Source organism: Muscardinus avellanarius (genome assembly GCF_963383645.1).
Source record: "Muscardinus avellanarius genome assembly, chromosome: 3".
Taxonomy (NCBI): domain Eukaryota; kingdom Metazoa; phylum Chordata; class Mammalia; order Rodentia; family Gliridae; genus Muscardinus; species Muscardinus avellanarius.
Window position 1 is genome coordinate 20,000,714 of NC_137788.1, and position 27,863 is coordinate 20,028,576.

The window sequence follows — 27,863 nt, forward strand, 5'->3', positions numbered from 1 at the left end:
TATATATATACATATATACTGTATACATGTATATATGTATATATATACATATATACTGTATACATGTATATATGTATATATATACATATATACTGTATACATGTATATATGTATATGTATATATATATATATATATATATATATATATATATATATAGTAATTACTGTCCCTATACAGAAAACTCAATGCTCAACTGTCTTTATTTTTATTTTTTATTTTTTTTTTTTGTGGTTCTGAGGATAGAACCCAGGGCCATTCTACCTCCAAGGTACACCCCTTCAGCCTGATTTTTTATTCTTTTTGTGTGTGTGTGGTACTGGGGGGTTATTTTATACTTTATATGGAAACAGGGTTTCACTAAGTTGCTGAGAGCCTCACTAAGTAGCTGAGGCTGATTTTTCTTTTTTTTTTTTTTTTTTTTGTACTGGGTTTCCTGGAAGCCCTTCTACCTCCGGGCTACACTCCCAGACCTATTTATACTTTTTTATTTTTGGAAACAGGGTTTCCTAAGCCAGCACAACTGGCTTTGAACCTGCGTGATCTTCCTGTCTCAGCCTCCCAAGCGCAGGGATTACAAGCGTGCGCCACCACGCCCGGCCTGAGGCTGATTTTGAACCTGTGCAATCCTCCTGACTCAGCCTCCCAAGCGCTGGGATTACGAGCATGCGCCACCACACCTGGCTGCTGCTGCTACTTCTTCTTCTTCTTCTTCTTCTTCTTCTTCTTCTTATTCTTATTCTTCTTCTTATTATTATTAGTGGTACTGGGGTTCCTGGAAACCCTTCTGCCTCTGGGCTACACTCCCAGACCTATTTTATATTTTTATTTGGAAACAGGGTCTCTTAAACCAGCGAGGTTGGCTTTGAACCTGCGTGATCCTCCTGTCTCTGTGCGGGGATTACAAGCGTGCACCACCACACCTGGTTTATTTGTTATTTTGAAACAGGGTCTCACTAAGTTGAAGAGGGCATCACTAAGTAGCTGAGGTCTGGCCTCGAACCCAGATCCTCCTGTCTCAGCCTCCCAAGTACTGGGATTACAAGTGTGGCCATCATGCCTGGCTTTTTATTTAATTTTTGGTATTGGAGATTTAACCCAGGGACATCCTACCTCCAAGCTACATCCCTAGTCCTTTTTATTTTTTGTTTTTGAAACAGGGTCTCACTAGGTTTCTGAGAGCCTCACTAAGTTGCTGAGGCTGACCGTGAACCTGAACCCTCCTGTCTCAGCCTCCCAAGTACTGGGATTACAAGGGTGTGCCATTAGTGCCTTTAATTCAGATTTGCTGCTCTCATAAAGACTTTGCTTTGAGAATATGTGATTCCTTATCCCGCCTTGCTATATTCCATTCCAATCAATTATAATGGACACATCTTTGAGAGCTCAGTGTGCTGTAGGAATCGTCCCAGATTCTAGGGATATGTCCACAAATGAACCAAGCTCCTCTTCCTAGGTAACTCATCATCTAACTATACTTTTAGAAATTCAGAAAATTGCTGCCTTTAAAGATAGATAGAGCCAGGCGTGGTGGCGCACGCTTGTAATCCCCGCGCTTGGGAGGCGGAGACAGGAGGATCACGCAGGTTCGAAGCCAGCCGTGCTGGCTTAAGAGACCCTGTTTCCAAATAAAAAGTATAAAATAGGTCTGGGAGTGTAGCCCGGAGGTAGAAGGGCTTCCAGGAACCCCAGTACCACACACACACAAAAAAGATAGGTAGAAGTTCAGGAATTCCAGATTATGAACCACATTACCTAATAATTCAACTTGCTTACAAAAAAAAGTATTTTAGCCCAGTGTGGTGATATACGCCTGTAAGCCCAGTACTTGTGAGGCTGAGACAGGAGGATCACAGGTTAGCAGCTAGCCTCAGCAACTTAGTGAGGCTCCCAACAACTTAGTAAGACCTTGTTTCCAAATAAAAAATAAAACAGGGTTGGAGATGTAGCTCAGAGGTATAATGCCCTTGGGTTCAATTCCCAGTAACACACACACACCATTCATTAATTCACTTATCTAACCAATATTTGAGTGGTGACTTTGAGCCTAAGATATAGCAATAAACAAAGAGTATGACATTCCTGCACTCATGAAACCTGTATTATAATAGAAAAGACAAAAAAAGGAAACAAAGAATGCAATGCCAAGAAGTGGTGGGAGTGGTGATGCACACCTGTATTTAGGATTTAGGAGGCTAAGATAGGATTACAGGTTCTAGGCCTTAGCATTTTAGCAAGACTGTTTCCAAATAAAAAATAAAGTAGGGTTGGGGGTGTAACTTGGAGATAGAATGCCCCTGGGATCAATCTCCAGTACCATATACACTCACAACAACAGTAACAATAACCTGGTAAACTCAGATTAGTCATTAGCAGACATGAGAAAGGTTTCATTGAGAACTGTCTGTTGGGGTTGCAGGTGTACCTCAGTGGTACAGTGCCTGCTTAGCATGTGGAGGCCCCGGGTTTGATTCTCAGCACTAAGTAAATAAATAAAATTGCCTGAACTAGATTCCTCTGCCCTGAGACACTAAATAGTCACAATTAATCTTTAATTCTGAGTGGTAAGAATGATGCCTATTTAAAAATGGGCCAAGCCGGGCGTGGTGGTGCACGCTTGGGAGCTAAGCATGTGGGAGGCTGAGACAGGAGGATCCAGGTTCCTGGATAGCCTCAGCTACTTAGTGAGGCCCTTTGCAACTTAGTGAGACCCCGTTTCAAAATAAAGACTAAAAATAGGGCTGGGGATGTAGCTCGGAGGTTGAATGCTTCTGGATTCCATCCCCAGTACCACACAAAAAAATAAATAAAAATAAAAATAAATAAAAATGGGCCATAGCTGGATGCGGTGGCCCGTGCCTATAATCCCAGTACTTCAGAGGCTAAGACAGGAGGATTGCAGGTTTGAGGCCAGTCTCAGCAACTTAATGAGGCCCTAAGCTTATTTTGAAGTTTCAAATAAAACTTCAAAATAAAACTTCAAAATAAAAAATAAAGCTGGTCGTGGTGACAAAGGCTTGTAATCCCAGTACTTGAGAGGCTGAGACAGGAGGACCGAAGGTTCCTGGACAGCCTCAGCAAGAGACTCTAAGCAACCTAGTGAGACTCTGTTTAAAAACAAAAGATGAAAAGAATTGGGAGTGTAGCTCAGAAGTAGACTGTCCCTGGATTCAATCCCCAGCACCGCAATAATGAATAAATACGTAATGAAACAAATAAATTTTAAAAATAGGGCTGGGAGTGTAGTCTTGAGGTAGAACCCCTAGGTTCCATCCCCGGTACCACAAAAAATTAAAAACTGAAAATAGGCCATGAGGCTGGGGGTGTGGCTCAGCGGTGAAGCCCTTGCCTAGCAGCGTAATGCCGAGTTCAATTACTGACCGGGTGGGAGTGACAGAAGGGGCATAACGGGGGCAACGCATTCACCTTCCCCTTGCCACAGACGGCCACACGATCCGCCTTCCTCACTGAAGACAACGGGAATTCTGTTCCCTGTCTTCTTCCTGGATGTCTCCTCTATCTTCAGTGTCCCTCTGGGGACACCACGGACAGGGTCAAGGCAGAGTAGCCCGTAACAACTCGGGGACTGCGGCAGGGCTGGCCTGACAGGTTCCCGAGGACCAGCGCGCCTGCCACCAGGCTACTGGAAGGCAAGTAGCTAAGACATCATAGCTCCAGGGTTAGCCTCCTTTTCATTGAAAAAGGTAGCTTCGTGAAAACCCAGACCATGTCCTAAAAGATGGTTTTCAACCGCGGCGATTTTCCCCTGGAGGGGATGTGTAGTAATGTCTGGAGACATTTTTAGTTTTCACAACTGGGAAGCTGCTTGCATTCCGTGGGTGGACAACAGGGATACAGATACACATCCTATGGGGCACAGGACAACCCCATAAATAAAATTATCCGACCCCAAGTGTCCGTAGGGCGGATGCTAAGAAGACTGCCCCCTCTTCAAAAAAAAAAAAAAAAAAAAAAAGGCAAAGAAAGTTCAAGTGCCATCGTTGTGACGCCAGTCCGGGACGGTACCCAACCGGGAAGGCGCGCCTCCGGGCCTGAGCCCTCCCCTCGCTGGGATGCGGACCTGCAGCGCCCCCAGAAAGCAAACCGAACTGGAAAACCCAGAGTAAGCAGTGGGAGGATGCCGCCGGCCCGCACCCAATGGTGCATCAGAGACCTGCGGCCTACACCTGAGACGGCTGCGGAACCAACCTCAGCCCTAGGAAACTCACCACTTCACTCTAGGCGGACACTAAGCCCGACAGAAGCCTCCCTTTCAAGAGCTGAGGACGGAGAGCGCCCTCTCACACCTGCCCTGGAAGGGAGTGCTCGACACTGGCGCTTTCCGCGTCCAGAGGCTAAGCCGGGCGGTGGAAAGCGCCGCGGCGCGCTCGGGCATGCGCAGACTCGCCGGCGCGGTGGGCGTGGCTCTCGGGCCGCCCCGCTGTCATTCTCCCGAAGCCCCGCCCTCCGTCCCGGGTCCGCATGCGCGCCGGGCCGGGGGGCGGAGCTGCCACATCCGGGCGCCTGGAGGCCTCTGGCTGTTTTGTTTTCTTGTCTGAAAGTCTGGGAAAGTGAAGCGGTCCGGCGCGGCACGACCCCGGGCTCCGGACCCTCTGAACCGGCGGGGCTGGACGTAAGTGCAGGGTGGGTGGGCGGCCCTCGGCTGCTCGGGGCCGACGCCGGCTGGTCGTCGCCCCCGCCGTGCGGGAAGCTGGGGGCTCGCGGTGCGGCTGGACCCGTCCTGGCCACTTCCTGCAGCCCGGCGCCGGACGGCGTGAGCGCTGGAGCCGCCCCGCTTCGCCCGGCCGGGAGGCCGAGGGGACGCCGGGCCGAGGACCGGCTCGCCCCCGACTTGAGAGCTGGACACAGAGCCCCAAAGGCATGTGATCCGCTGGCCAGACCAGCAGGAGAGGTGGCCGAGCTGGAACTAGGACCCACGTCTTCGGAGCCCCAGTCCACTCTGGAGGGCGGAGATTGGGCTAGAAGGCGCCAGCTAAGGCTAATCCTGCAAAGGAAAATGGATTCGGGGCGGGGCCCTTGGGGTGAACCGAAAATAAAACATACTGGGTTTGCTATTTCTCCCAGGGAAGAATGAAATGAGTGGATTGTGAAAAGCGGGCTCATCCTAAAGGCATAGCACTGGTTATAATATTAGCTTGTAATATTCAATTTTTAAAAGAATGTTCAAAATTGAAGTTACTTTTGGGGGTGCTGCCAGGATTGAAGCCAGGGACATCTACCTCTGAACTACACCCCCTGCCCGTTCTTGCTAAATTGATGGATTACAAGCCTGTGCGGCTGCACCTGATTTAGAATATAGTGATTTTTTGACAGCCGTAATTGCTGGCTACAGAATAGCTTAGTGGAAGGGTTCAGATTCGCTGTAGGAGATTGAGTGGTTTTTTTATTATTATTATTAACAAGTTAACACGTAATTCAAGAGAGAGAGAGAGAGAGAGAGAGAGAGAGAGAGAGTGTGTGTGTGTGTGTGTGTGTGTGTGTTACTGAGGCTGGAACCCAGGCCCTTGGGTGTTCTAGTAAAGCGCCCTCCCACCGAGATACATCCCCAGCCCTTTTTCATACTCCTAAATAGAGATAATATAGATGTGTCTCAGGCCAGACTTGCATAATTGAGCTTGGAGGAGTGTTTTATGTAATTTGCTAAAACAGTTTAGGTCAGCTGTGGTCATCTAAACAGTGGATTATTTAATTGTGATCAGAATCAAATATTAACCTCTATTCTTTGCTTTTGGGGAGAACTGGAAACATCTGTTAGAATCAGAGCAATATTAAAATAAGGTGGGAGTTCTTTACATAGAAATGCCACCCGAAAGCAGGCATGGAGAAGAAAAACACAATGAAACCAAGGGACGTGATGTGAGTAGAGGTAAAACCTGCAGTGCAGTGTCCAATTTCTTAATCTGGATATGAAGAAACATAATTTATGATAAACTATGTAAGTTCCCAAGAAAAATTCTCAGGCATGCCTGTAATCTCAGTCACTTCACCTGCATTTAGTTATTCCTGAACGGGTAACTATGTTTCAGGAACATGAGTCAGGTTTGAAACAAGTAAACGGAAATACTATATTTAGTTTTGCTTGTTTTGTTTTTAAGTGACCCAAAAAAATGTCTGGATTTCTAGAAGGTATGAGATGCTCAGAATGCATTGACTGGGGGGAGAAACGCAATACGATTGCTTCCATCGCTGCTGGTGTTCTGGTAAGTGGCATCGATCATTTTGGCATTCTTTATTTTGGGGTGTTTTTGTTTATGTATTTTGAATTCTGTGTAATTTTTTGTTATATATATATTTTGGTATTGAGGACTGAACCCAGGGGTATTCTGCCGCCGAGCTACACCTCTAGTCCTATTTTTAAATTTTTTTATATTGAAACAGGGTCTCACTAAGTTGCTAAAGCAGGCTTCGAACCTTGAAATCCTTCTGGCTCAGTTTCCCAAGTACTGAGATTATAGGCATACAGCACCATGCCCAGTTCACTAAGTTTATTTTAATGTTGATTTTTTTGTTTCTTGTTTGAAATTTGATTAATAGATTGGTTGAGCTCTTTTAACTATATGATAAAAATGACAAAACATTGTGTTTTCTCTATTTTTAAAATGTTCTATATTTATATGTTAGTTCATTATATGGATTATGCCTTCTCTTAATGAGGTGCAATAAGGTACAGGGAAGAATAGAAGAAAGAAGCAGGTCAAAACCGGTCAAGTGATATGATTATACTTCATAATTCAGAATTAACTTCTTTTCAATCTCATGATTTTTTAAATGAGGAAACTCACTGAAATATATTGCTTAGAAGTAATTTGCAAAATGAAATCTTTATTTACATTGCAAATTCCTCAAGAATTTTATTGCCTGGGGTTTAACCCAGGACTTAACACTTTTCTCCTACTAAGCTGTATTCCCAGCTTCTGAAGAGTAAATTTTGACTAAACTAATAAATAAAAATCCTAAATTTAAGCTGGGCATGGTGGCGCACAGCTGTTATCCCAGTACTTTAGGAGGCTGAGACAGGAGGATTGCAGGTTCACAGCTAGCCTCACCAACTTAGTGAAGCCCTCTCAAATTTAGTGAGACCCTATTTATTTCTTTGTACTGGGGATTTCACCTACAGGCTACACCCCCAGCCTGATTTTTATTTATTTATTTGGAAACAGGGTTTTACTAGGTTTCTGAGAGCCTTTCTACATTGCCAAGGCTGGCCTTGAACCTGCGATCCTCCTTCAGCCTCCCAAATACCAGGATTATAAGCATGTGCCACCATGCCTAGCTTGAGACCCTGTTTCAAATAAAATAGGGCAGGGGGTATAGCTCAGTGGTAGAATGTCCCTGAGTTCAATCTCCAGTAATTCACACACACTCTCTCTCTAAATTTAAAGTCCCTTGCTGGGCGTGTTGGGAGGCTGAGACAGGAGGATCGCACAAGTTCGAAGCCAGCTTCAGCTGCTTAGTGAGGCTCTTGGCAATTTAGTGAAACCCTATTTCCAAATAAAATATAAAATAGGTCTGGGAGTATAGCCCAGTATTGCTTTACAGTATTGGGGATTGAACCCTGGGTCACTTTACCACTAAGGTCTAGCCTCAGTCCTTTTTTTTTTTTTTTTTTGATGGGGTCTTGGTAAATTGCCTCAACTGGCCTTGAACTTCTGCTTCAGCCTCCTGAGTAGCTGGGATTAGAGCTGGCACCAACAAGCTGGGCTGCTCTTAATATTTTTTAGCTAAGTGTGGTGGGTGGTATACACCTGTAATCTTTGTACTTGGGAGTCTGAGACAAAAGGATCTCAGATTCGAGGACAGCCTCAGGAGGTAGTGAGACTCTCATCAAACTAGAGAGACCTTGTTTTTTTTCTCTTTTTTTTCAGGTGGTTCTGGGGATTGTACCAAAAGGCATTCTACCTTCGAGCTACACCCCCCAGCCCTATTTTTTTTATATTTTACTTTGAAACAGGGTCTTATTACTTGCTGAGGCTGTCCTCAAACCTGCTGTCCCAAGTACTGGAATTATAAGCTTGCACCACTACAACCAGCTGACTCTGTTTTCAAATAAAAAATAAAATTAGGCTGTGGCTATAGCTCAAAGGTAGAATGCCTCTAGGTTCAATCCCCAGTACTACGCGCGCGCACACACACACACACACACACACACACACACACACACACAAATATATATATATATATATATATATATATATATATATATATTTTAAAGCTTTTACATTTTAGTCTATGAAGAAAATATTTTGAATACATTGAACAGAGTATTAAAAAAAAAAAGTGAAGCCAGGCATGGTGGCACATACTTGTAATCCCAGCATTTGGGAGGCTGAGACAGGAGGATTGTGGTTCACAGACAGCCTCAGCTACTTAGTGAGGCCCTTCACAATTCGGTGAGATCCTGTTTCAAAATAAATAATAAAAAATGGGGCTGGGTATGTAGCTCAGAGGTAGAATAATGCCCCTAGGTTCCATCCCCACTACAAAAAAAAAAAAAAAAATAGAGCTGGGGGTGTAGCTCGGAGGTAGAATGCTCCTGGGCTCCATCCCCAGTACCACAAAACAACAACAACAACAACAAAAATGAGCCATTACTCACACTAGCCAATAAAAAATCATTAACAGTGTATGGATCTATTACCCAATAAAAATGATTTGATTAGCCTAAAATAGCTATTTTTATTATTTATTTTTGTGGAACTGAGGATGAAAAACCCAGGGCATTCTAATTCTCTAAGCTATCTATACCGACAGCCCTTTTTTTTTTTTTTTTTTTTTTTTTGAGGGTCTGGGGATGGAACCCAGGGGCATTCTACCTCTGAGCTACACCCCCTGCCCTATTTTTTATTCTTTATTTTGAAACAGGGTCTCACTAAGTTATGGAGGGCCTAAGTATTGAGGCTGTCCGCGAACCACGATCCTCCAGTCTCAGCCTCCCAAATTCTGGGATTACAAGTGTGAGCCACCATACCCAGCTCCACAGCCCTATTTTATTCTTTTATTTTGAAACAGGGTCTCATTAAGTTGCCTCACTAAGAGGCACTCATTAAGTTCCCTCATTAAGAGGGCCTCACTAAGTAGCTGAGGCTGGCTGCAAATCTGTGATCCTCCTGTGTCAGCCTCCCAAATACTGGGATTACAATCATGCATCTCCATGCCTGGCCACAGTGTGATTTTTTTTTTCCCCCCAGTATTGGGGATGGAACCCAGGAGCATTTGTGCCTTCGAGCTACACCCCCAGCCCTATTTTTTATTCTTTCTTTTGAAACAGGGTCTAAGTTGCAGAGGGCCTCACTAGCTGAAGCTGGCTGCAAATCTGTGATCCTCCTGTCTCAGCCTCCCAGGTATTAGGAATACAAGCGTGTGCCATGTGCCACCACACCCAGCTTAAAATAGCTTTTTTTTCTTTTTTTTTTTTTTTTTTTGGTGGTGGTACTGGGGTTCCTGGAAGCCCTTCTACCTCCGGGCTACACTCCCAGACCTATTTTTACATTTTTACTTGGAAACAGGGTCTCCTAAGCCAGCGCGCGGCTGGCTTCGAACCTGTGCGATCCTCCTGTCTCCGCCTCCCAAGCGCAGGGATTACAAGCATGCACCACCATGCCCGGCTAAAATAGCTATTTTTAAATAATTATTAGAATATGGCAGGGTTGGGAGTAGGGTTAGGAAAGATGTTTACTTTCAAAACCTTCTAAGCTACTTGTCATAATTTAGTAAATAGAATCTTCCTGTAAATTTCTTCTCGGATGATAAAAATATTTGTGCAGTTTTGTTTTTTTTTTCCTCGTATATTCACCCTTGATAATATTTTAAGAACCAAATTCAATAAGATAAATTACAATGTGGCTTTCACGCTGAACTTAACTCACACTTGAAGCATCCATAGGCCGCGCTGTAATGCACCAGAAGGCAGAGCAGCACCCAGAGCTGCTGCTCCCTCCGTGCCAAGCGGGCAGCTGAAGTCCCGCCAGCCGTCGTCGCTGCGCATGCTAATTGAAGCAGCTCTCCTTCATGTTTAAGGGTGTCTTCCCAGAGCCCTGTGATCTACAGCAGGGTGTTTCTTCTGTTGGTTGCCATCTGAGTAATTTTTTCCCTTTCTCCATGACATGTCATGACTTGTTTCTAGTTTGCAAGATTAAAGACTTCAAACAATATAAAGTAACACTTGAAGAGGGTTAAGGGTACCTAGTACTTAATTAGCTATTTAGCCCTGCATAAATTATATGCAAGAATCTGCTGGAACATCCAAGAGACACTTGAAATTGGTGAAAAAGGATCTCTTCACTTAGATACTGTGCCAGTAAGATAGGATACTGCTACAAATTCTCTGTGGTGTCACCTGCTCTTGTTTCAGTTTTTCACAGGCTGGTGGATCATCATAGATGCAGCTGTTATTTATCCCACCATGGAAGAGTTCAACCACTCCTACCATGCCTGTGGGGTTATAGCAACCATAGCCTTTCTAATGTAAGTATCTTTGTTACTGACACCATCTACAGAGATTTTACCATTTTAAAATGTTATCAAATTGCAGGGCGCACTTGGGAGGCGGAGACAGGAGGATCACCGCAGGTTCGAACTCAGCCGCAGGTTCGAACCCAGCCGCGCTGGCTTAAGTGACCCTGTTTCCAAATAAAATATAAACTAGATCTGGGAGTGTAGCCCGGAGGTAGAAGGCCCCTGGGTTCCATCCCCAGTACCATAAAAAAAAAAAAAAGAATAGTGATGTTCTGCTGCTTGGGGTTGTGGTGGTGCGTACTTGTAATCCCAGTACTCAGGAGGCTGAGCCAGCCTCCGCAGCTTAGCGAGGCTCTCAGCCACCTACAAAGACCCTGTTTCCAAATAAGAAATAAAATTGGGCTAGGGGTATAGTTCAGAGGTAGAATGCTCCTGGGTTCAATTCCTAATACCAAAAAAAAAAAAAGCATTCCTCTCTCCTGTCTTCCTTCCATCTTTCCTCTCCCATGACTGTCTCCCAGCCTTTCTCAGCCATCCTTTTATTTATTGTGTGTGTGTTGGGAGTACTGGAGATTGAACACAAGGGCATTCTAACTCTGAGTTTGTTTTGAAACGGTCTTGCTGGGTTGCTGAGAGTCTCACTACCTTGCCGGGGCTAGCATTGAACCTGCGATCCTCCTGCCACAGCCGTCTAAGCGCTGGGATTACAGGTGCGTTCCCCCATGTCCAGCTTATCCTTTTATTTCTTTTCTTTTTTCGAGGGGGTGGGTCTGGGGCTGGAGCCCAGCGGCATTTGACCTCCAAACTACATCCCCTGCCCTGCCCTATTTTTTTTTTTTTTATTCTTTATTTTTAAACAGGGTCTCACTAAGTTGCGGAGGGCCTCACTAAGTTAGCTGAGGCTGTCCGCGAACCGCGATCCTCTGGTCTCAGCCTCCCGAATGCTGGGATTACAAGCGTGCGCCACCACGCCCAGCTTCCTTTTATTTTTGTATTGCTAGAATTTATACACTTTTTTTTTTGGTGGTACTGGGGATGGAACCCAAGGGCATTCTGCCTCTGATCTATACCCTCAACCCTATTTTTATTCTGTTATTTTGAAAAAGGGCCTCACTAAGGAGTCGCTGAGGCTGTCCATGAACCACAATCCTCCTGTCTCAGCCTCCCAAATGCTGGGATTACAAGCGTGCGCCACAAAGCCCGGCTTAGTATTAATAAATGTATATTTAGATTAAAAAAATGTACTTCATTTAAAGGGTTATTCATTCTTCCAAGCTTTTATATTCCAGGTTCTGTTCTAGACCCGGGAGATACAGTACTGATTAAAACAGGAAAATCCCTGCCTTTATGGAATTTATACTCTAATGAATGAAGCAGGTGGTAACTAAAAAGAAAGTTATAACATTTTAGATGTTAAATGCAAGGAAGAAAAGAATAGCAGAGAAAGGAGCTATAAGATGTCTGCAGGAGGCATAGGACTGTTACAGAGTCAAGGAAGCTGTCATTACGATGGTTTTAGTAAAGTTAGTTTCATAATTGGACTATGCCTTTATTAGTATTGTTTTTCTTGGAGTTTCTGGTCGCCTTTCTTCTCCCTCCCTTACTGACAGAATAAGAATTTGGATTAGGACCCATTTTTTTTTTATACTGTGGGTCTATAATCTACACCCCCAGCCCTATTTGAAACAGGGTCTTGCTAAGTAGATGAGAGTCTCACTGCTTGTGGAGGCTGTCCTCAGGCTTGGGATCCTCCTGTCTCAGCCTCCCATGTCCTGCGGTTATGGGCATGTGCTCCACTTCATTCTTCTTAAATACTGTTCTAATTTGGATGGTTACTTACTTTATAGGCTAATACTTAGCCTTCTGGGGAAGCTGAAAGAGATGATCACAGGTGTGAAGCCAGTGTGCAGTAACAGACCGTGTTTCAAAATTTTAAAAAAGTAATAAAGGCTGGAAGCAGATTAGATGTGGTGCTGTAGGTCTGTAATTCCAGTACTTGGGAGGCTGAGACGAGGATTGTAGGTTTGGGACCAGCCTCAGTGAGTAGCTGAGGCTGTCCGAGAACCATGATCCTCCTGTCTCAGCCTCCCGAATGCTGGATTAGAAGCGTGCACCACCATGCCTGGCTTAATGAGACCCTCTTTAAAACAAAAATAAGTAAAAAGGACTGGCCCTGGATTTAATCATATGTTTTTCCTAGAGTTTCTAGCTACTTTTCTCTCTTTTTGCATTTCCTGCCACTCTTACACCCTTAGTTTTCCCCAGATTTCCAGTAATATTTATTTGTTGTAGAGTTCCCCATCCCAGAAACCCTGTCTATGTCCGTGTGAATTTATTATTGTGTAAACCAAGTGTAGAGCTGTCATCAAGAAACTCCAGTCCCCCTTTCCTCTACATCTTCATCTTCATTTTTTTTCATACTCATTTTGCTGGACCCCCATCCTCAAATAACTCTACTAGTATCAGAAGATAAACTCTCTGATTGTTTTTTTCTTTTTGTGGTATTGGGGATCGAACCTGGACATTCTGCCTTTAAGCTATGGCCCCAGTCCTTCTTTTTCTTTCTCTTTTTGAAACAGGGTCTCGATAGGTTGCTGAGAGTCTTGCTTTGTTGCTGAGGCTGGCCTTGAACCTGCGGCCCTCTTTCCTCAGCCTTCAAAGTACTGGGATTACAGCATGCACCACGGTGCCAGCTCTCTGATCCTTTTTTTTTTTTTTTTTTTGATAGAACCCAGGGACATTCTACCTCTGAGCAGTACCCTAACCTTATTTCTATTTTTATTCTGAAACAGGGTCTCACAGAGAGTCTCACTACTTGCTGAGGCTTACTGTATCTAATCATTTGATGCCATACACAGCTTTTTGGAGTCAGAGATCCTGAGTCCTTGTTTTATTTTATCCACACAGGATCAATGCAGTATCAAATGGACAAGTCCGGGGCGATAGTTACAGTGAAGGTTGTCTGGGTCAAACAGGTAAGTAGGTGCAAACGTTATCTTACTACTGGTTTTCACCCTTCATGAGAATTACACGTGGAAGGGCCCTGATCAGACATGGGTGGAGCAGTACCTAGAGCAGAGGCTGTAGATTCCAAAGCAGAAAATTGAAGTCACATTTGGCCAGAATTGGCTCTGTAGTGCAGAGTACTCTGTAGCTTGGAGCATGTGAGCAGTAGCAGGTGGCTAGTAATGTCCACAAGGTCCAGTAGAGAGCAGCACGCAGTGGCACATGCAGAATAAAATGTGTGGGGTTTTTGTGTGTGTGGTACTGGGGTGGAACCCAGGGGCTTTCTACCTCCAGGCTATACCCCCGGACCTATTTTATACTTTATTTGGAAACAGGGTCTCACTGAGTTGCTGAGAGCCTCACTCAGTAGCTTTGAACCTGTGTGATCCTCCTGTCTCAGCCTCCCAAGCTCTGGTATTACAAGCTTGCGCCACCACGCCTGACTGACTAAAATGTGTATTAATTTTTTTTTTTTTTTTTTTTTGCGGGTCTGAGGATGGAACCCAGAGGCATTTGACCTCCAAACTACACTCCCTGCCCAATTTTTTATTCTTTATTTTGAAACAGGGTCTCACTGAGTTGCTGAGGCTATCTGCCAACCGCGATCCTCCGGTCTCAGACTCCCAAATGCTGGGATTACAAGCGTGCGCCACCATGCCAGGCTCTAAAATGTGTATTATCTTAAACTACACCATTTAAGTTCTTTCCTTTGATTGTATTTTATTGAATTAACTTTTGAAATAGTATAGAATCATAGAGCTGTTTTTTCCCAATATGTTAAATACACATAAAATTCACTGTCGTGTGTGTGTGTGTGTGTGTGTGTGTGTGTGTGTGTGTGTGTTACTAGTGATCAATTCATGTGCATTCTACCTCAGAGCTATGTTCCCAGCCATTTTTCTTTTTCTTTTTGAAACAGGGTCTCACTGAGTTGCTGAGGCTGGCCTCCAATCTTCGTCCTCCTATCTCTGCCTTCCAGATTCTGGGATTATAGGTATTCACTGCTGCACTTGGCAGAATCCGCCATCTTAACCAGTTTTACAGGTACAGTTCAGTATTAAGATCCTATGCCAGGTGTGGTGGTGCACATTTCACCATCTTAACTAGTTTTACATGTACAGTTCAGTATTAAGTATTAAGATCGTCTGCCAGGTGTGGTGGCGCGCACCTTTAATTCCAATATTTGGGAGGCTGAGACATGTGAATCACAGGTTCAAGACCAACTTCAGCAACTCATTAAGGACCTTGTTTCAAGGTCCTTACAAGGTCCACCACGAGCGTGTGGTGGCGCACACTTGTAATCCCTGCACTTGGGAGGCTGAGACAGGAGGATCACGCAGTTTTGAAGCCAACCTCAGCTACTTGGTGAGGCTCTCAGCAACTTAGTGAGACCCTGTTTCCAAATAAAATAAAAAAATAGGTCTGGGAATATAGCCTGGAGGTAGAAAGCGTCTGGGTTCCACCCCCAGTACCACACACACACACACAAAAAAAAGGCTGCCAGCTGTGGTGGCACACGCTTGTAATCACAGTACTTGGGAGGCTGAGACAGGCTTCTTCTACTTAATGAGGCCCTCTGCAACTTAGACCCTGTTGCAAAATAAAGAATAAAAAGCCGGGTGTGGTGGCGCATACTTGTAATCTCAACATTAGGGAGGCTGAGACAGGAGGATCGCAGTTCACGGACAGCCTCAGCTACTTTGTGAGGCCCTTTGGAACTCAGATCCTGTTTCAAAAAAAAAAAAAAATAGGGCTGGGGGTATAGCTTGGAGGTAGAATGCCTCTGGGTTCCATCTCCAGTACCTCAAAAATAAATTGATTGATTGATTGATTGATTTTAAAAATAGGGCTAGCAGTGTAGCCCAGAAGTAGAATGTCCCTGGATTTAATCCCTAGTAATTGCCAACCCCACACACAAAAGAATGTATTGAATGTTCAGCATGGTGGTACATCTCTGTAATCTCAGTACTTGGGAGACTGAGATAGGAGGACCATAGGTTCAAGGACAGCCTCAGCCACTTAGTGAGACTGCTCCTGAATAAACAGTAAAGTAAGGCTTGGGGTATAGATCAGAAAGAATGTATTCATATTTTTTGTTTTGTTTTGTTTTGTTTTGGTGGTACTGGGGTTCCTGGAAGCCCTTCTACCTCCGGGCTACACTCCCAGACCTATTTTTTAATTTTTGGCTTTGAACCTGCGAGATCTTCCTGTCTCAGCCTTCCAAGCACAGGGATTACAAGCGTGCGCCGCCACGCCCAGCTTAGGAATGTATTCATATTGGGCTGCCAGTCTTCCAGAACTCTTTTCACCTTGCAAAACTGAGCAAGACAGAGCTTTGGTACTTGTGCTTATGCAGGCTCTTCTCCAGCTGCTGAGTCCCTGGACTCCATGGCTGTGAAACCGAGGTGCCAGATTGTAGCCTGTGTGGCGCAGCTTACAGGGTCACTCCAAGTTTGAGGGGAAAGATACTGATTAAGCTATTTATTTTTGGTGGTACTGGGGATCGAACCCAGGGTGTTCTATCACTAAGCTCTACCCCCTGCTGTATTTTATTTTTGAAATGTCTCTAAGTTACCATGTGTTTGCCTCCAACCTGCAGTCTTCCTGACTCAGCCTCCCGTGTGCTGGGATTATAGGATCCCATTTTTATTTATAGCAAATCTTCATAAATATTACGTAAAGGTGGTTTAAAAGTTGACTTTCCTCCTCTGCTAACATAATTTTAATGCAACTTTCCTAAGTACTAGCCACAATAAATTTCAATTTAGTAGCTTTTTGATTTTTGTATCATTGACTGTGATTTTTTTTCTTTTTTTTCTTTTCTTTCTTTTCTCTTTTCTCTTTTCTTTTCCTTTTTTTTTTTTGCAGTACTGGGGATGGAACCCAGGGACATTCTACCTCCAAGCTGCACCCCCCCACACATAGACAGACTAGCCAAGAAGAAAAAGGCCAACGTCTCCATTAGTGACAGACCCTTCATATATCCCCCACTGTTCTTATTTGAGACTTTAAATTTTTCCCACGTGGATGTTTTCTTTTGGAAAGCTTATTGAAGCACTTTCTTGCGTGTGAGAACCAATCTGAAAAGTGTCGTTTCTTCTCAGGTGCTCGCATCTGGCTGTTCATTGGCTTCATGCTGGCCTTTGGGTCTCTGATTGCATCTATGTGGATTCTCTTTGGAGGTTATGTTGCTAAGGGTAAGAGAAAACACTGTTTCATTGTACGTCAGTGTAATATTGAACGCATTGAAGTTGATTAGAACAAAGGTTTTTTCATATACATGGGTCAGCTACTAACAGTGAATTTATGAGTGGGGCTCCCCTCCCTCATCAGTACTTGCTTTGGTTTGTATGTTTTGTTTTTGTGGTTCTGGGATGGAACCCAGGGGCCTCTACCTCAAGGCTACGCCCCCAACCTATTTTATATTTTATTTTGAAACAGAGTCTCACTAAGTTGCTGAGAGTTACCAGAGAAATTAATTATGTCAGGCAGGAAAACTGACATTTGCCATTATATCTGAAAGCAAATATTTTGAGGTTATAAACTTCTAAATATTATAATTGATTTTTTTTTAACAGAAAAAGCCATAGTATATCCTGGAATTGCTGTATTTTTCCAGAATGCCTTTATCTTTTTTGGGTAAGTTTGTTCTGCATTCTTCATCTATTTTTCATAAGTTTCTTTTATGCCCTTTACTATATTTAGTTGCATAATTTACTCTTGTCTAATGCCCCTCCCTGTGTTATTTTCATAAAATGTGAATAATGAAAGGCTATTTTTACTACATGGGTTGGTTCATTGCCAACATTGGGAACATAATTCATTTTTAAATTGCTACCACCTCCCTTTAATGAGTAACTGTGATTCATCTCAATTTAGTTACATAACGTAAGGACGGTGTTCATTTCCAGTGTAGCTCTCTGACAGTTGCTTTTAATGAAAAAACCTGCTTAAAACTGTCTCTCCCGAATTCGGTTTCTGGTACATTTGGTGGTTCTTCCACTGTTGACGTCATCGGAACCTGTGAGTGGGATTTGAATTGTGGAGAAAAGCTCTGGCAACCATCCTTCTGATGCAGCTAGGATGACAAGCTGACTAAATGCCCGAGCGGCCCGTGCTTCCATCTCTAGTCTCAACGTCCCTCCTTCCTAGGGCCCAGGGCCTGTGTTTCCCCTCCCCTCTGTCTCAGGAGTTCACTGCCTCAGTGTTGCAGGTGGGCTCTGCAGGAGTCAGCAGACGTTTACATGTGCAAGCAATGACTGTTTCTGCTCGTTTCTGAGAGCAGTCTGTGGCTTTCATCAAAATTTTCAAAATGGCCCAATCAGTTGGGCACCAGTGGTGCGCACCTGTAATCCCAGTTCTTGCGAGGCTAAGACAGGAGAATCAAGGTTTTAGGCCAGCCTCAGTAACTTAAAGAGAACTTGTTTCAAAACAAAAGGGCTGGGTGTGTTGCTTGGAGGTAGAATGCCCCTGGGTTCAGTGCCTAGAACCAGAAGAAAGAAAGGAAGAAAGAAGGAAGGAAGGAAGGGAGGGAGAGAAAGAGAGGGAGGAGGCGGCCCTAATCCAAAGAAGGCTAGGGAAACTGCTTTTTTTTTTTTGGTGGTGGTACTGGGGATGGAACCCAGGGTCATTGTACCTCCAAGCTGCACCCCTAGTCCTAATTTTTAGTCCTTTTATTTTTGAAACAGGGTCTCACTGAGTTGCAAAAGGCCTCGCTAAGTAGCTGAGGCTGTCTGCGAACCACGATCCTCCGGTCTCAGCCTCCCAAATGCTGGGATTACAAGTGTGTGCCACCACACCCGGCCCTTTTTATTTTAAAACAGGGTCTCACTAAGTTACTGAGACTGGCCTTGAACAACTGTGATCCTGCTGTCTCATCCTCCCAAGTACTAGGATTACATAGATGTGCACCATAACACCCAGTAGGCCATTGACTTGTATGCAGAAAATAATAATTTTCTCCTTTGCTAAGTCTTCAGCCAGTTGCTTAGTGCTAGTTGTTTCCTTCCTTCCTCTCTTAAAAGATTGTAGCACTATACTTGAAAAATATAAAATGAATAAACCCTGCCCCCTTACTTACGAAATAAGATTTGAGAAAGTCTGTTATTCCCTCGGGTAACGTGGCCTGTGTGCTGATGTGCAGGGTATTTTTCCAGTTGTAATGCTGAGGTTTGTGCTGTAAAGAAGGACCGGGCACGCTGAGCTCCAGTACTCTGGAGAATCCGGCACCCACAGGGTTAGCCAAGGGAGGGAGTGGATTCGGGGTGGATTCACAAGGGCCAGCCCCGAGGGGCGAAGGGCTGCCCTCTGGATTAAGCGCTCTCTCCAGCAGGGAGAAGCATAAAGTAAGCTCCTCCTTGAGATGCTGCTTTTGGCTAAAATGTTAATGCATCAGGACAAGGGGAGCTGAGGATGAAGAGGAAAACTTATGTTTCCAGTGAGGAGAGGAACAAAAGTCCATACCTTAGTTACAGTTTCTCAGAAACTTTGAAACTGATCTGACTTATCCCACATCAGTTATAATCAGTTACGTTCATAAGCAGCAAGTTTGGGTAATTTCTCACTTATTACTATTATTCGATATAAAAACAAATTCAGTTTTATGAAAATATTTTCAACAACTTGAAATTAAATTCAGCTACTAGACATTTATCAGGATAGCTTTAGCAGATTGTCTACCATTCTGACTTACAGTAAAACAGTACTTAGCAAAGGTTAGAAATTGCTGTTGCAGAATTAGAGGCAACAATGTTGGTACTAAAGGGGACCTTTTTCTCACTGTCAGTTTCCTTCTGAAACAAAGCTCCCTTGTTATTTCCCATCTTTCAGTGTTTTGAGACACTGAGCTGTCTAAAGGAGAGATTAAAACAAGTGGCCACCTGGTCAAACTTGGCCCACGGTTCTGTTGTATTTAGCCTATGCAGTATTTTTAAATTATTATTATTGGAGCCAGGCATGGTAGCACACGTTTATAATTCCAGTACTTGGGAGGCTGAGACAGGAGGATCACAGGTTCTCAGCCAGCCCCAGCAACTTAGTGAGGCCCTCTGCAACTTAGTGAGACCTTGTTTCAAAATAAAGAATAAAATAGGTTTGGGAGTGTAGCTCAGGGATAGAGTGCTTCTGGGTTCCATTCCCAGAACCACCAAAAGAAGAAAAAGGTATTATTATTGAGATAACATTTCAAAATCAAAAGAGTTGTCATAAAAATCTGAATTTTTCTTTGCTGAGAAACCGGAAGTTCTAGAAACTCCTGGTCCCAGACAGTAACAATCAGCTAAATCAGCTAGACCCAAATTGTGCGTGCGCGCGCGCGTGTGTGTGTGCGTGCATGTGCGTGTGTGTGTGTATTTTACTGGGGATTGAACCCAGGGCATTCTGTGTCCAAGCTACATCCTTGTCCACCCTTTGTATTTTTTATTTTGAAGCAGGGTCTCACTAGGTTGCTGAGTCTCGCTGCTTTACTTAGGCTGTTCTCAAATCTGCAATCCTCCCGTCTCAGCCTCCCAAACACGGAGATTAACAGTTGCCTGCCACCAGGCCCAGCTTTTTTTTTTCTTGTTTTCTTGCAGTACTAGGAATTGAACCCAGGGGCATTAATAGCTACATACAAATAGCTACACTCCCAGCCCTATTTTTTATTCTTCTTTTGAAACAAGGCCTCACTAAGTAGCTGAGGCTGTTTCAAACCTGCAGTCTTCCTGCCTCAGCCTCCCACACACTGGGATTACAAGTGTGCGCCACCACGCCTAGTCTTTTTTTTTTTTTTCTTTTAACAGTCTTACTAGGTTGCTGAGAGTCATGCTAAGTTGCCAAGGCTGGTTGAGAACCTGCTGTCCTCCTGTTTCAGCCTCCCAGGTACTGGATTATAGGTGTGTGCCACCGTGCCTGGCTAGTTCTTTAAAATAGGGGCTGCTCCTCCTAATAACCACAGGCGCTTCATTGCGTAAGGCCGAAGAGCAGCCACCCCTCAGGGAGCACACCAACCTGCCCTGCTCTGAGGCGCCTGGGGTCGGCCCCTGAGTTGGCCCCACTGGCTGGCTGCCTCCATCAGCTGTCCCCCTCTCTCCAGCTGTGAGCCAGCTGTGCTGCTCTACCCTGCTCTGCTGCACCTCAGATCCCGTCTGTGCATGTAGTTGCCCTTGGTGCTTCTCTAATTGAAGCCTGATGACACCCTTCACCTCAATCCAGGCTGGAGCTCTGTGAGGAGAGGAGGGTGGCACAGTCCTGACACAGCAGTAGCCTGGGCTTTTCCTGCGGCTCCTGTAGGTTTCTTGGCTTTATTTGTGTTTTTTTGAGGTGGAGGATGTCTTGCTGTGTTGCCCAGTCTGGTCTCAGTCTCCTGGACTCGAGCTATCCTCCTGCCTCTGCTTCTCCAGGAGCTGGGATCATAGGTGCCGGCCACCACACCCAATAGGATGTTGTTTTCTTTCTCTGGCGGTGCTAGAGACTGAACCCAGGGCCTCAGGTGTACTAGGCAAGAACCTACACCCCTACCCCTGGCTTCGTGACTTATCATGTCTCTTTGTCTTCTGGGGTACTGTCTCCTCCTCCTGAAACATCTTGGTTATCATCCCACTAACTCCTATTCCTACCACGCTGAGCGTGGTGGCGCACACTTGTAATCCCAGTCATGGGAGGCTGAGACAGGAGGATCGTGGTCTGCGGACAGCCTCAGCTACTTAGTGAGGCCCTTCACAACTTATTGAGACCCTGTTTTAAAATAAAGAATAAGAAATAGGGCTGGGGGTGTATCTTAGAGATAGAATGCCCCTTGGTTCCATTCTCAGTTCCACCAAAAAAAAAAAAAAAAAATTCGTCCATCAAAGCCCATCCTCAGACATTACCAGTCTGTAAGGCCTTTCCTGTGCCTCTGTGCTCAGATCCTGTGCCTCTGTGTTCCCTTAACATCTGGTGTATGTGCCTCCCCCGCCCATTCTTACCACGTCGTTATCAGATGTGAGCATTTGGGGCGCAGGCCTATAGCTTATCTCTGTGGTCCTAGCCTCTAGCACACCAGGACACTCGTGATGGGCAGGGGTGGTGCTGCCCTGGGGTCCATCTCTGTGCCGCAATAAAAACAAAAGCATCAAGGCTTTTTGAATGAATCTGACAGAGCGAGACGTGTGATGGTTAGATCCTGAACATCAGTTGACTTCTCAAAACATCACACCTGTCTCCAGCTCCCAAGTTGTGGTTGGGGAAGATGATGGTATGTTGAGCAAGATGGGAGAGTCCCTTCCCGGACGGGCCGTTCTGTTTCGCTAGGTCCCATGTCACATGCTTTCTGCACAACTCCTCAGTTACCTTAGTTGCTTACTTCCCGTCCTCAGTGTGCGTGTCGCTTCCTTTGCAACTCCAGGCAGTCATGCCCATGTTTCTGTTTTCTCCACAGAGGACTGGTTTTTAAGTTTGGTCGCACTGAAGACTTATGGCAGTAAAAGCCTCCCCTTCCCTGCAGCACAGCAGCCCTGCATGGATTTTTTTTTTACCGCTCACTCCTAGTCTTTTGTAATGCCATTTTCTAAACTTGTTTCTGAATGCAGTCTCAGCTTACAGTTACGTAATGCGTGATGCTAAAGTCCTGAGAACTCCCCATGTAAACAGCAGCAGCAGCAAAATCTGGGGTATGCATTTAATTAACGTATTCAACACCGAAGGAAACTTTCACATGAGTAATTTCCGTCAAATTTTATCATGGTATAATTTGTAAAAATAAAAAGAAAGTACAAAAGAAATTATGGATTCATTGGTATGAGTGGCCCAAGGCCCAAAACTGCAGTACTCTGAAGATTTGATGTGTTATTTAAATGTGGCCTCTTCTGTGTCAAACGTTAAATAAAATAAAAACATTTTCTTGTTTTTAAAACTATTCAGTGGTCAGAATTCTTTCTCATCACACTTTGTGTCTGATTTATATGGTTTTGCAAAAAATTCTGCAAACATTTCTGCATAAGTAGCATTTGAGGGTCCCCCAAAGGAAGAGTGAACGTGTTGGAAGAGGGGAGCCATGACCTGGCCACCAGGCTCCGTGTCCCTGCCGTGGGGCTCTGTGTCGCGGATCCCGGGGAGGGGGCTGTAGCTGGAGGCCACTGACAGTTCACTCCACCTTGCAGATGGGCAGGGACTTGACACCTCGTCTCTTGTTAAGGTAACAATTCTGGAACTTGACACCCAGTGCCCAGCTCAGGTGACAATTCCTAAGACTTGACATCTAGTCTTTTGCTCACATGACAAGATTTCTTTCTTTCTTGTTCTGATAATAAATTGGACTCTCTGTTTCATTTTATCTCTGAACTGAACCAGTAAGTTCAACAGAGCTGGTTAAGTGCAGCCTGCCCCTCAGTGGAGCTCTATTGTCCCCCAGTCTCCCTTCCTCTCCAAACTAGGAGATATATTCTCCAGAATTACGGCTTGAAATGTCTTTTTTAGAACATGAAACAAACTATATCTTAGATAATTTAAATGTGAGCCAGGTGTGGTGGTGCATGCTTGTAACCTCAGTACCTTGAGACAGGAGGATTGAATTGAACCAGCAGTGACAACTTAGGCTCTCAGCAACCTAGTGAGACCCTGACTCCAAATAAGATAAAATTGGGCTGGGGATATAGCTTGGAGATAGAATGCCTCTGGGTTCAATCTCCAGTACAAAAAAAAAAAAAAAAAAAAATCAGCTATCATTGTCTGCAATACTGTAGACTGTGGTTTTTTTTTTTTTTTTTTTTTTTTGGTGTGTGTGTATGTGTATGGTGTGTGGCCCTTTTTTTGTTTTGAAACAGTCTTGCTAGATTGCTGATAGTCTCAGTATGTTGCTGAGGCTGGCCTCAAATTTGTAATCCTGTCTCAGCTTCCCAAGTAATGAGATTACAGGAGTGTGCTACCACAGCTGGCTGTGCTGTGGGCTTTTCCTTTCTTTCTTTCCTTTTTTTTTGTACTAGGAGTGGAACCCAAGGGCATTCTACCTCAAAGTTATACCCCTAGCCCTATTTTTTCTTTAGTTTTGAAACAGGGTCTCACTAAGTTGTGTAGGGCCTCACTAAGTAGCTGAGGCTGGCTGCAGACTTGTGATCCTCCCGTCTCAGCCCCCCAAGTACTGGGATTACAAGCGTGCGCCACTCCCGGCTGCTGCGGGTTTTGAACATTGTCGGGCCATCAGGACACGACCACACAACAGCACTGCAGTCGTCCCCCGTGACATCGCTCGTGAATTTCTGTGCACAGGTCCATCGCGGATCTGATCTGTAGCAAGTTAACTAGATAGCGCACTTTATTAAGCATATGAGGAAGAATCTGACAGTTGTCAATAGAATGGAACTCAAACCTTAGTTATGTGTCTGCAACCTAAAATGCTGATAGCATCATCTTGAACAAAATCAAACATTATTTTTTTTTGCAGTACTAGGAATAGAACCAGGTGCATACCACCTCTGAGCTGCACCCCCAGCCCTCAAACATTATTTAAAATTACTATTAAATTACCACCTAAGCAGCTTTTCAGTCTTTTTATTTCCTAATATCACATCTCTGACCTTGTTTCACACACATAAGGAGGCTTTGCTGTAACGAGTGTGTCACATACAAACTAAGAGGGACAACAGGGAGAAGAAGCCGCCTTGCCTCCAAGATCAGTCAGCTCGCCACTCGTGGGCGTCTGTCTAAAATCCAACAGCCAAGCGAGGAAACTGTAAAGCAAAGCAAACATTTTGTTACAGTGAACTCCCCTATTTTTTTTTTTTTGTGGGTCTGGGGGTGGAACCCAGGGGCATTCGACCTCCGAGCTACACCCCCTGCCCTATTTTTTATTCTTTATTTTGAAACCGGGTCTCAATGAGTTGCAGAGGGCCTCACTAAATAGCTGAGGCTGTCCGAGAACCACGATCCTCAGGTCTCAGCCTCCCAAATGCTGGGATTACAAGTGTGCGCCACCACGCCCAGCTTGAACTCCCCTATTCTTAAACTTTGCATTTGTACTGGTGGGGCCACGCTAGGCTGCCCGGGCTGTCCTCAGCTTGGATCATCCCAGGTTGTCTCCCAAGGCGCTGGGATTCCAGGCCTGCACCACCACACGCCTGCAGCTCCACACTGATGCTAACCTAAATGTTTCATCACAAGGACCCAAGTGTGTGTGTGTGTGTGTGTGTGTGTGTGTGTGTGGTTCTGGGGATTAAACTTTGAAACAAGGTCTTACTAAATTTCAGAGGGCCTAAGTTGCTGAGGTTGTGATCCTCGTGTCTCTCCTCCCACATACCAGGATCACATATGTGTACCACCACACCCTGCTGGTTTCCTACATAAAAAGATGGCTCTTCTGCCCTGAGGCTAGGCCGGTGCTGGGGCCACCAAGGCCGGGATCAGAGCCAGCCGAGGGGTTAGGCCGGTGTGGGGGCCAGCGAGGCCAGGATCGGGGCCTCCCATGAGGCAAGGCCGCTGCTTGAGCCAGTGAGGTCTGGATCAGTCCACCGGGTAGTCAGGCCACTACTGGGGCCGTCAAGAGTGGGATCGGTACTTGCAATGCGGCATGCACAGAGAAATATCGCAGAAAATATAAACCAGATGCTTCCCCTAATCAGCAATAACTAGGAGGAAAGGGGCAACAGGAAGAGGTCACGTTATAGAAAGGGCCCTATAGTGAAGCAACTAAGGTGACCAATCAGAGGGTATGGAATAGGGGAGGGTGGAGCCTCCTTAAAAACGCAGGAGGTACATAAATGTATCAAAGTTAATCACCAAACAAGCATGGGATGGAGGGGGGGGGAGGGAATGGGTTGGGGACTGGATGAGGGCTAATTGGATGATGTGTGCTTGTATATCCTCTCAAGTCTTGTATTCCAATGTGATATATGATTACAATGCACCAATAAAAATAAATTTAAAAAAAAGATGGCTCTTGCTGGGCATGGTGGCTCACACTGGTGAACCTGAAACAGGAAGATTGCAGGTTCAAAGACAGCCTCAGCATCTTAGTGAGGCTCTTGGCAACTTAGCCAGACCCTGTTTCCAAATAAAATAGGTCTTGGGGTATTGCTCAGGTAGAATGCCTCTGGGTTCCATTCCCAATACCAAAAACAAAACAAAACAAAACAAAAAAACAGATGGCTCTCACAAACGTGATGGCCCACATCTGTAATCCCAGTACTTGGGAGGCTGAGATGGGAAGATGGCAGTTTGAGGTCAGCCTTAGCAATTTAGCAAGGTCCTCTGCAATTTAGCAAGTTTTTTTTTTTTTTTTTTTTTTTTTTTTTTTTGTGGGTCTGGGGATGGAACCCAAAGGCATTTGACCTCCGAGCTACACCTCCTGCCTTGTTTTTTATTCCTTATTTTGAAACAGGGCCTCACTAAGTAGCTGAGGCTGTCTGCGAACTGCAATCCTCTGGTCTCAGCCTCCCAAATGCTGGGATTACAAGCGTGCGCCACCACGCCCGGCCAATTTAGCAAGATTCTGATTCAAAATAAAAGATAAAATAGAGCTGGGGTTGTAGTTCAGAGGGTAGAACACCCCTGGGTTGTATCTCCACTACAAAAAATAATAATAATAATAATAAAAGGTACTGCTCTCCTCATTCTGGTTGAACAAGCATCTATTGGACCTTTCCTGTGTATCTAGAACCAAATTGGTTTAAAATCAGAAGCAGGATGGCAGAAGTGTGGCACGGCGGGGCTTTAAACCTGCAGAGAACTGCAAGAGGAGCTCAACACATATTTGTGCCAAAGTAGTAATGATGCTTATATTTCTTGGCAATAAATTCGTTTTAAAAATAAACTGCAGGGGCTAAGGTATGTGTAGTTCAGTGGCAGAGTGCCGCAGAGGCTCTGGATTTGATCCCCAGCGCCGGGAGGAAACCTGCGAGTACTTATCCAGAAGCCCGCCTTTGACGAGCTTCAGCATCTGCAGTCGCTCCTGAACCCGTCCGCTGTGTTCAGTCCTGTCCTTCTGCTTGGTGCTAAAATTTCATTTTATCGCGTCATTTCCCATTCACACCTCCCAGTTGCCTGCAGTGTGAAATTCCAGCAGCTCCAGCCACCTCTCAGCCTCTTCCCAAACTCCATGGGGCCAGCTTGTTTTCTGTTGCTTCTATTCTTTTGTTCTTTTCTTTTTTTTTTTTTTTTGGTACAGGGGCATTCTACCTCTGAGCTACACCTTCAGCCCCTAGTTTTTAGTGTTTTTATTTTTGAAACAGGGACTCACTGAGTTGTGAAGGCCCTCCTCCCTTAGTAGCTGAGGCTGTCCATGAACCGTGATCCTCCCGTCTCAGCCTCCCAAATGCAGGGATTATAAGCGTGCGCCACCACGCCCAGCTTTTACTCTTTATTTTGAAACAGGATCTCACTGAGTTGCAAAGGGCCTCACTAAGTAGCAGCTGAGGCTGTCCAGGAACTGCAGTCCTCCGGTCTTTGCCTCCCGAATGCTGGGATTACAAGGGCGCGCCACCACGCCCAGCCTATTTTTTATTCTTTATTTTGAAACAGGGCCTCACTAAGTTATGGAGAGCCTCGCTAAGTAGCTGAGGCTGGCCTGGAACCGTGATCCTCCTGTTTCAGCCTCCCAAGTACTGGGATTGTAAGCGTGCACGCACCACCACGCCAGGCTCTGTTTCTGTTCTTACGGTCCTTCCCTCATTTAGAATCCTCGCTTTCTGGTGCTTAATCCAATGCACCACAACTCCAAGTTCATTTTCCTGCATGACCCTGCATGACCTCACCTCCTCTTACTCTCCTGGCAGCTCTGCCACAGCTACTTGGATTGAACCAAGTAGTGTTCTACCTCTGAACTACACCCAGCCCTGTTTTAGTTTTTATTTAGAATTGGGTCTGCTAAATTGCTGAGGCTGGCCTCAAACCTGCAATCCTCTCTCAACCACCCAAGTACTGGGATTATAGGCTTGTACCACCATACCTGGTTTACTTGGTCCTTAACAGGTAGATCTGTGTATACATAAAGACCCAGTCCTCCCAACCAAGTCCTTAAACCATATTTTCTGAGCCAGGCATGGTGGCGCACACCTATAATCTCAGTACTTGGGAGGCTGAGACTGGAGGATGCTGGTTTGCAGCCAACCTCAGCAACTTTAGTTACTCTGTTTCAACATTGAAACAAAATCTACTTGTTCAGTACACACACACACACACACACACACACACACACACACACACACGGGATATGGTGGAAATGCTTGTAATCCCAGTACTTGGAAGGCTCTGACAGGAGGATCTCAGGTCTGCGGCCAGCCTCAGCAACTTAGGCCCTCTGCAACTTAGTGAGACCCTGTTTCAAAATAAAGAATTAAAAAAAAAAATTGGGGCTGGGAGTGTAGCTCAGAGGTAGAATGCCCCTGGGTTCAATCCCCAGTACCGCAAACACACACACACACACACACACACACAC

The 27,863-nt window shown here is 45.0% G+C and overlaps 2 protein-coding genes across 2 annotated transcripts in view; one reads left to right on the top strand and one right to left on the bottom strand.

Annotated features, from left to right (window-relative positions):
- Positions 1-6,126: 6,126 nt before the first annotated feature.
- TMEM50A (transmembrane protein 50A) lies at positions 6,127-21,921 on the top strand (the record flags this gene model as incomplete). Its single annotated transcript, XM_080692491.1, has 6 exons — positions 6,127-6,219; positions 10,371-10,483; positions 13,382-13,449; positions 16,585-16,677; positions 17,059-17,119; positions 21,876-21,921. 6 exons carry the CDS (start codon positions 6,127-6,129, stop codon positions 21,919-21,921), a joined length of 474 nt encoding a protein of 157 aa, XP_080548617.1.
- A 2,214-nt stretch (positions 21,922-24,135) lies between these two features.
- The window catches only part of RHCE (Rh blood group CcEe antigens), a gene marked incomplete at both ends in the record, with an annotated part of 37,428 nt that continues 33,700 nt past the window's right edge, over positions 24,136-27,863 (bottom strand). Inside the window, one exon of the mRNA XM_080691351.1 lies at positions 24,136-24,162. Coding sequence (XP_080547477.1) covers positions 24,136-24,162 — 27 coding nt within the window. The remainder of the gene's footprint in view (positions 24,163-27,863) is intronic.